The sequence below is a fragment of the Apodemus sylvaticus genome, chromosome 3, assembly GCF_947179515.1.
Source record: "Apodemus sylvaticus chromosome 3, mApoSyl1.1, whole genome shotgun sequence".
In the NCBI taxonomy this organism is placed as follows: Eukaryota; Metazoa; Chordata; class Mammalia; order Rodentia; family Muridae; genus Apodemus; species Apodemus sylvaticus.
This window is the reverse complement of record NC_067474.1, coordinates 103,724,983-103,733,587: the sequence shown is the minus strand read 5'-3', so window position 1 is coordinate 103,733,587 and position 8,605 is coordinate 103,724,983. Positions and strand designations below refer to the sequence as shown.

At 40.2% G+C, this 8,605-nt stretch overlaps 1 protein-coding gene across 1 annotated transcript; it reads right to left on the bottom strand.

Moving 5' to 3' along the window:
* Positions 1 to 595: 595 nt before the first annotated feature.
* On the bottom strand, positions 596 to 2,290 carry LOC127679982 (Kruppel-like factor 18). Its single transcript, XM_052175543.1, has one exon. The coding sequence runs from the start codon at positions 2,288 to 2,290 to the stop codon at positions 596 to 598; it is 1,695 nt and encodes a 564-aa protein (XP_052031503.1).
* Between the last annotated feature and the right edge of the window lie 6,315 nt (positions 2,291 to 8,605).

Below are 8,605 nucleotides of genomic sequence, written 5' to 3'. Positions count from 1 at the left end.
ATAATACATGAGTGTGGTTTTAATTTGAGATTTTGCATTGAGCAAGCACAATGACTCTTCTTCACTTGTCTGAATTCACCTAAATTTCTTCAGTGAAATATCTCCACATCTAGTTCAATTGGACTGTTGCATTTTCATAATATTGAGATTTTTCACTTCCTTTGTCATACATGTGTTTTGTGAATATTTGAGTTGGAGGCAGCATGTTTATCACTTTTAGTGATTTTCAAGCAAACATTTTTTGAACACACTGAAGTTATATTGTCTTCCTATTATGAACATGGCATTTGATTTCAAATTCAGGAATGTGAGCTGAGACAATGAAAAGTTTCCTACTTTTTAAAGTATTTATAATTTTATGTTTAATTGATAATAAAATTTCAGTGTATACAATTTTGATTCAGGCTAGCTACAGGTTTGTCATTACATCTCTGCTTTCCTTGAAAAAAAATCTGCTGGGAATATTTGTGTGAGTCCATTGCTGGGGCCCACTATTATCCCCAAAGTACTTGATTAGTGGTCAGGTATGGTGACTGAGAAGAAGGAAGAAATATGTTAGTGTAATATGATATGGTATGGGGAGAGGAGTTGGCATTCAGGTTGCAGTGGTGGGTGATGTTTGAAAATGGATCCTCTGATGCTTTTTGAGATAATCAGGTCTGGAATAGCTTTTGTTGCACATGTCACAGGGGTAGGGCCTCTCCCTACTGTGCTTTTGCTTGTGTCTCTTGAGATCTCCTAAGCGGAAGAATTTCCATTTGCACCCAGGCTCATCACAGGCATAATCCTTCTGACCTGTGTGTTTCTTCATGTGGTTTTTGAGGTGGTTAGACTTTTTGTATGATTTCTGGCAATCCTTGTAGGTACAGGAGAAGCTCTTCAAAGGATGAGTGTTCTTCCAGGACACTGGGCTCTTGGTCTTGGTGTCTGACTTCATCTCTGGACGTTGTACCTGGACCAAACTCGAAGCTGAAGAGTTTTCCTGAGGTTGTCTTTGGACCAAAGGGGAACTTGAAGGATAAGGGTTTTCATCCACATATGAGGCTTGGGGACTAAGTGAAGTCACCTGCCAATCAAGGCTTCCTTCCAGATTCGGTGTTCCATTCTGACTTGGGCAGACATTTTCATCAAAAGAGGTCTTTATCTGACCCAAATAGAATATCTCTTCAGATCTGGGACTTGTCTCTGAATGGCTAGCCAGGTTCTCTTCTGGACTGGATGTTGTCCTCTGAGACCCATGAAAAGTGGTGTCAAAACTGGAAGTCTCTTTCTGAAACTCATAGAAAGCCTGGCCAGCAAATGAAATTGATACCTGGTGATTCACAATCAAATCCTGGTCACATCTGTACCCTGATGTCTGATACCCAGAGAAGGAGTGCTCACAACTGAGAAGATTCTCCTGATCTTTGAAGACATTTTGAACACTGAAGGATTTTATTTGGTCATTTGTTTGGTCACAGTTAATTCTCATCTGAGGCTCAGAGAAAACCTGGTTTCCATTTGGCAGTATCATCTGATTTCCATAGTATTCATTGTCAGCTACTGGGCTCTCCTGGTGATTCCCAAAACGATTCTGTTCAGAAAAGGATGTTATGATTTGATTGGGATAAAGGGCCTGTGTATAACTGGGTGATGTCATCTGATTCTCATAGAGAGTCAGATGCCCACCATTCCTTGGTGTCACCTGATTGTAGTTGGTCTGGTTACCATGGAAAGGCATCTCATATTCACCACTGAAAATCTGGTCATGTTTAGAAGCAAGGGAGTGATCTACATTTGGGTCCTGGAGAGCATGACTTCCAGAAAGCACCTTTTGATGATTACCAAAGTTAATCCTGGGATTCAAACACATGTCTGTATTTGTGAACAAGAGAGTTTTGTCAGAGTTCAATGTCCTCTTCCAGTAGCCTTCATTGTAGAGAGTATCCCTGGTGTCGAGTACTGCTCTCTTCTGGGAATGAGAGAGGCATGTCTTCGGGGTGCTGTTGAGCTGCATGTGCTGAGGGCCTGCAGGGGAGATTTTCTGCTCAGCAGACACAACTTGCTGGTACCAAAAAGAGGTCTCACTTGGCTCTCCAAACAGGAAATCATTGGATTCTCCCAGGTGTGCTGTTGAACTCAGAGTACAGGCTGCATCTTGGTTGCTACAGGATGTTGATGCCATCACTGTTTGTTTCCAGGTAGGCATATCTGAGCTCTGACCTGAAATAAGCAGGCTGGACCCCATAGGGGAAGGTTGGGGATTCCAGGATCCTGGCTGGGAAGCAACTGTGTTTTTTGCCATCTCCATATAGGCTTCACAGAAGGTGTAGGAACTCTCCAAGTTCTTACACTGTTGGGAAAAGGAGAACACTGGGCTGAACTAGATATCCCACTGTGAGAGCTTAAAATCCTTGAGAATACACACATTCAGTGGACAGACAGAAGTTACATGGTAGAAAGAAGGCCGAAAATGTGTGCTGGATGCCAGGCCTTCAAACGTTCTTTGGTTCTGATGAATGTGGAATGGTCAAGTAAAATTCAACTCTATTGCTCTGGGGTCTCCTTGTGTAAAGCTCATCCTGATGTGGTCAGAAGTTATGATTCTATGATTTGGTAGGCCATACCTTTCAGTGGGTAGGGCCTCATATCTAGAGAGCTTGTTTAAACATTTCACCCCACTCATAGAACTCAGAAGGTGCTCCCAGCTAACCAGCCTCTTAGGTTCTTGGGTGTTAGCTTGCCTACTACCATTTTCTTAATGGCCAATGTGCACCTACAATATTGTACTCATCCATCTTGGAAGAGAATGTGGTATAGGATTTTTGGAGGCAATTGTGGTGGGTTTGTAAAGCAGTAGTAGAATTCATGTGAGGGTTGTTTTGGATGAAGATTGTAAATTAATATAATATTGTATGGTGTTGTTGAAACCTCTTGCAATGGAGAGTTATAGTGCATATGAGGGTAATCTCAATAATGGGAATCTCAATACATGACCTGATGTGGCCAATTTTGAATCCAGGCAAGTCTCCCTGGGGAAGGAATCTGCTGCATTCTCTAGTATTCTTCTTCTATGGGGTCCCATCAAGTTACTCAAATAATATAGACTAATGCAAAGAGACAGGCTCACTGTCAGCATACTGACAATACGACCACATTGTCTAGGATTATATCCACACAGCTCATGGAACCTGGTCTAAGGATGGACAAAATGAAAGAAAAATCTAATTTTAAATTTAAAAAATGGAGTGATGAAATCAAATATTTAAGAAAGAAAGAAACAAAGAAACAAAGAAAGGAGAGAAATAGAAAAAGTGAAAGAAAAAATAAAAATCATATCATCATCATAATTATCATCTTCATCATTACCATCAATATGATTTTCACAACATGTAGATTGAAAAAATAAGTGTAAAGTTTGGATGGATAGGTATACTCTTGAAATTAATTCAGAAACTTGTAATACATGAAATTAAAACTTGGCAACTGCTAGCACAATCTTTCACCTTTTCACCAATTATAAAATGCTCCAAAAAGTATCCTGTGGTGTTTTGTGATGGTATCTTTACAAAAGCATCACTGATTAAAACACTTATTAGGTGTTCAGCTCAACATGCAGCCCTCTCCCAGGAAACTGGGGACCTCCTCCCACCAAGAAGATTCCAAAATGTTTCAAGGCAACTTGTTTTTTAAAAAGTCTTTTACTACTTCAATCTAGTCTCAACATGAGAATTCTTTTGTCTCGAACTTGCAGAGATGGAAAGTATTTGCCTGAAAACTGGCTCAGGTCTCTATTTCTTAACATTATCATATAACATAGCTGCAGGCTACTCTCTACTTGATACCATTCAACATCCCTCAGTTTTAAAATATTTTATATTTTTTAAATTTATAAAGTTATAAATAAAAATTCTATAATTTTGTTTATGATTATTAAATAATAATAAAAATTATGGAAAGAGAATAAAATCATCTAAATATTGATTGAAACATGTGGCAAAATGTAGAAAGTTTCCTTGAAATCTTTTACATAAGTCTAAGCAGGAGAAAATTGGACTTTTCTTCATGCCCTAAGTAGTGACATAGTAGGTGGTAGGATTTACCCTGGTCTTTCTCAAAGATAAAGCTGAAGAATCAGAACAACTTTTGAGCTCTAGAAAGAGGCTCACACATAAACCTAGTAAAAGCAAACCAGTAGCCAAGATCAAACTAAACGGTGAGAAAATTGAAGCAATTTCAGCAAAATCAAGGATAAGTCATGCCTGCCCAGTCTCTCTCTATCTATTCAATATACTATATATAGTACATATTCAATAAATAAATTAGAACACAGAGAACAAAATAACCCTATTAAAAATGGGGTACAGAGATTAACAGAATTTTTAACTGAGGAATCAAATGGCCAAGAATTACCTAAAGAAATGTTCAATATCCTTAGTCATCAGTGAAATGCAAATCAAAACAACCCTGAGACTCCACCTCTTACCAATCAGAATGGCTAAGATCAAAAACTAAAGTGATAGCAGATGCTGAAAAGGACTTTGAGAAAGAGAATCACTCCTCCATTGCTGGTGGGATCTCTAGATGTTACAAGAAACCTGGAAATCTGTCTGGAAGTTCCTCAGAAAATGGGAAATAGTACTACCTGAGGACCCAGCTCTACAACTCCTGGGCATATACTCAAAAGATGCCCCAATATATAACAACGATATATGATCCACTATGTTAATTGCAGCATTATTTTTAATAGCTGCAAGCTGGAAACAATCCAGATATCCCTCAACAAAGAAATGGATACAGTGAATGTCATACATTGACACCATGGGGTTGTACTCAACAATGACTTAAGGAAATTCTCAGGGAAGTGGATGGAACTAGAAAATATTATCGTGAGTGAGCTAAATCAATCACAAAAGGACAAAAATGGTATGGAGTCTCTCATAAATTGATTATTAGGCAAGGTGGTTGGCATTCTCAAGATTCAATTCCCAGGTCTTTTGAAGCTTTAATAGAAGGAAGACCAAAGCGTGAATAATTCAGTCTTTCTTAAAAGGGAGAATAAAATAATCAAGGGATATAGAGCATGTTATGGATCTAAGGAGAAAGAGAGAAAGTTGAAGGGATATAAGGGGGGGGGGGCAGCATCAGGTATGGGAAGAGACAGTAGACGTATAGATCTTCAGAATTTGAAGAGAGTGTATAGCAATGGAGGATGGAAAACATGGAGGAGCCACCAGAAAGTCTCAGAGGCCAGGGAAGCGAGGGGCTCCCAGGACCCAATGGGGATACTATTAACTGACATACCGGAAAAAAGTATAGTAAGAAACTATAGAACCCATAACCAGGGGTCAAGCACAACCTCATTTTGAGAGATGGGCAACTTACCTATCAACAAAATTTAAACCCAAAAATTGTTCCTCTCCAATGCAAATCAAAACAACCCTGAGATTTCACCTTACCCCAGTCAGAGTGCCTAAGATTAAAAACTCAGGAGACAGCAGGTGTTGGCCAGGATGTGGAGAAAGGAACACTCCTCCACTGCTGGTGTGGTTGCAAATTGGTAAAACCAATCTGGAAATCACTCTGGTGATTCCTCAGGAAACGGGACATGTCACTTCTGGAGGATCCTGCTATACTACTCCTGGGCATATACCCAGAGGATTCCCCAGCAGGTAATAAGGATTCTTGTTCCACTTTGTTCATAGCAGCCCTATTTATAGTAGCCAGAACCTGGAAAGAACCCAGGTATCCCTCAGCGGAAGAATGGATATACAAAAATGTGGTATATATACACTATGGAGTACTATTCAGCCATTAGAAACAATGAATTCATGAAATTCTTAAACAAATAAATGGAGCTGGAGAACATCATGCTAAGTGAGGTAACCCAGTCTCAAAAGATTAATCATCGTATGCACTCACAAATAAGTGGATATTAGCCCAGAAAATTGAAATACCCAAAACATAATCCACATGTCAAATGATGTACAAGAAGAATGGAGGAGTGGACTAGTTCTGGAAAGACTCAGTGTAGCAGTATAGGGCAGAAGCAGAACAGGGAATTGGAAAGTGGTGGATGGGAGATCAGGGGGAAGGAAGATGGCTTATGGGACTTTTGGAAGTGGGAGGCCAGAAAAGGGGAAATCATTTGAATTGTAAATAAATATATCAAATTAAAAAAAAAGTAGCTAATGGATTTAAATAAACTTTTCTCCAAAAGAGGTCTTGGGGAAAAAAAAGGAAATAAAGGGACAAAGTGTTAATCAAAGACCACAGGAAAGGCCATCCAGAAACTGCCCTACCTGGGAATCCATACCATATGCAGTCACCAAATCCAGACACTATAGTGGATGCCAAGAAAGTGCTTGCTGACAGGAGCCTGATATAGCTGTCTCCTGAGAGGATCTGCCAGAGTCTGACAAATACAGATGCTGTTGCTAGCAGGGGACCATTGGAATGAACACAGGGACCCCAATGATGGAGTTAGAGAAAAGATCCATGGAGCCGAAGAAGTTTGCAACTGCATAGGCAAAACAACAATATCAATGAACCAGACCCTGCAGAGCTCCCAGGGACCAAAGCCCCAACCAGAGACTACATATGGAAGGGAGCCATGGCTCCATCTGCTTTTGTACCAAAAGATTGCCTGATTAAACAAACACACACACACACACACACACACACACACACACACACACAAAACAAAACAAAACAAAACAAAATACAAAAACAAAAACCCCAGGCAATGATATCACATGCCTTTAATCCCAGCACTTTGGAGGCAGATGTAGGGGGATTTCTGAGTTCAAGGCTAGCCTGGTCTACATAGTGAGTTCCAGGACAGAGAGTGCTATAAGGAGAAACACTGCCCCCCCCTAAAGAAAAGCAGAAGGGCCTTTATCCTCTGAAGTTTCTATGCCCCAAGTGTGGCAATGTTAGGGGAGTGAGGAAGGAGTATTGTTACCTTGGGGAGAGCAACCTCATAGAAGGAGGGGGAATTACAGGGGGAAGGGATGGAGTTTTTTGGAAGGGAAACAGGAAAGGCATAACATTTGAAACGTAAATAAATGAAATGTCCAATAAAAAACAAGTTATGGAATGAATCTGTATGTACATGCCATAAAGGGAATTTCTGGAAGTACTTACAGAGTGCAGTCCTACTAATCCAGCAGTGGTTACCTGAAGATAAAAACTTTAACAGTCTTTTAGTTTTGCAGTCCCACTAGAGAGTCTCAGATGTTCTTTATAGGCTGCAAACTGGAAGCATTTGTCTCCAATGCCAGTGTAGGGATGGATGTGTGAACAAGTTGAGGAGAAGCTGAAAAATGGGTAAATCTTCATGCTTCCATGTCCTTATATATACCTCCAGCAGAAGGCCTGTCCAGGATTAAAGGTGTGTCATCCTGGTTTAGGATCTGGACTAAGGGTGTATGTCCCATCCACCAGAAGGCGTGTCCAGGATTAAAGGTGTGTCATCCTGGCTTAGGATCTAGATTAAGGGTATATGTCTTCCACTGTCCAGCAGAAGGCGTGTCCAGGATTAAAGGTGTGTCATCCTGGTTTAGAAACTGGATTAAGGGTGTATGTCTTCCCCCCTCCTTTCTTGCCTAGAAATCAATAACAAAATTCAATCAGAAAATATCTCAGAGATGTGTCCTCCTGTGTTGATACTTGTTTTATCTAGATATTTTCAAGTGGTAACCAAGAGTGCACATCACAGCCTTGACCTCAGAAAACTGTGGGTTCAGCTCCCTAGAAACATTAAAAGTCGAGTATACCCCAGCACGTTATACTTTCATTTCTGATGATTACCATCAGATGGCTGCAATACCTCGTATTCCAGTATTCCCAAGTATACTTGCTAAAGATCTCTTTCTTTGCTTTACCTTCTGTATTTGTCAGGATTCTCTAGAGGAGCAGAACTTTTTGTTGTTGTTGTTGTTGTTGTTTTGTTTTGTTGTTTTGTTTTGTTTTTTTGTTTTTTGTTTGTTTGTTTGTTTGTTTGTTTGTTTTGAGACAGGGTTTCTCTGTATAGCCCTGGCTATCCTGGAACTTAATCTGCAGAGCAGGCTGGCCTTGAACTCAGAAATTGGCCTGATTCTTCCTCCTAGAGTGTTGGGATTACAGATTTGCACCACCACCACCCGGCTAGAAACAGAACTTATACACTAAGTCTTTCTATACATTTATAAAGGCAATGATTTCTTATAATGGCTTATAGGTTGTGCTAACCCTAAAACAACAATGGTTCCATGTGGTCTACTAGAGTAAGAATCTACTACTTGTCCAGTTGCAGAGGTTGAATGTCTCAGTTGATCAGTTTTTATGATTATGATCATTATGATTATTTAATCTTTATTTTAACAGTCCAGGCTTTATTCCCCTCCAGCTCTACCCACTGATTATTCCACGTACCAAATTTCCCACCCACTCCTGTCTTTGAGAGGATGACCTCACAGTACCACATAAGACCTCCCCACACTCTGGGCTTCCAAGTCTGTCAAGAGATAGTTACATCTTCTCTGACTGAGTCCAGACCTGGCAGTCCTCTGCTGAATATAGGTGGGGGGCCTCCTATCAGCTGCTTAATGCTCCCTAGTTGGTGGCTCAGTGTCAGAGATTTCCC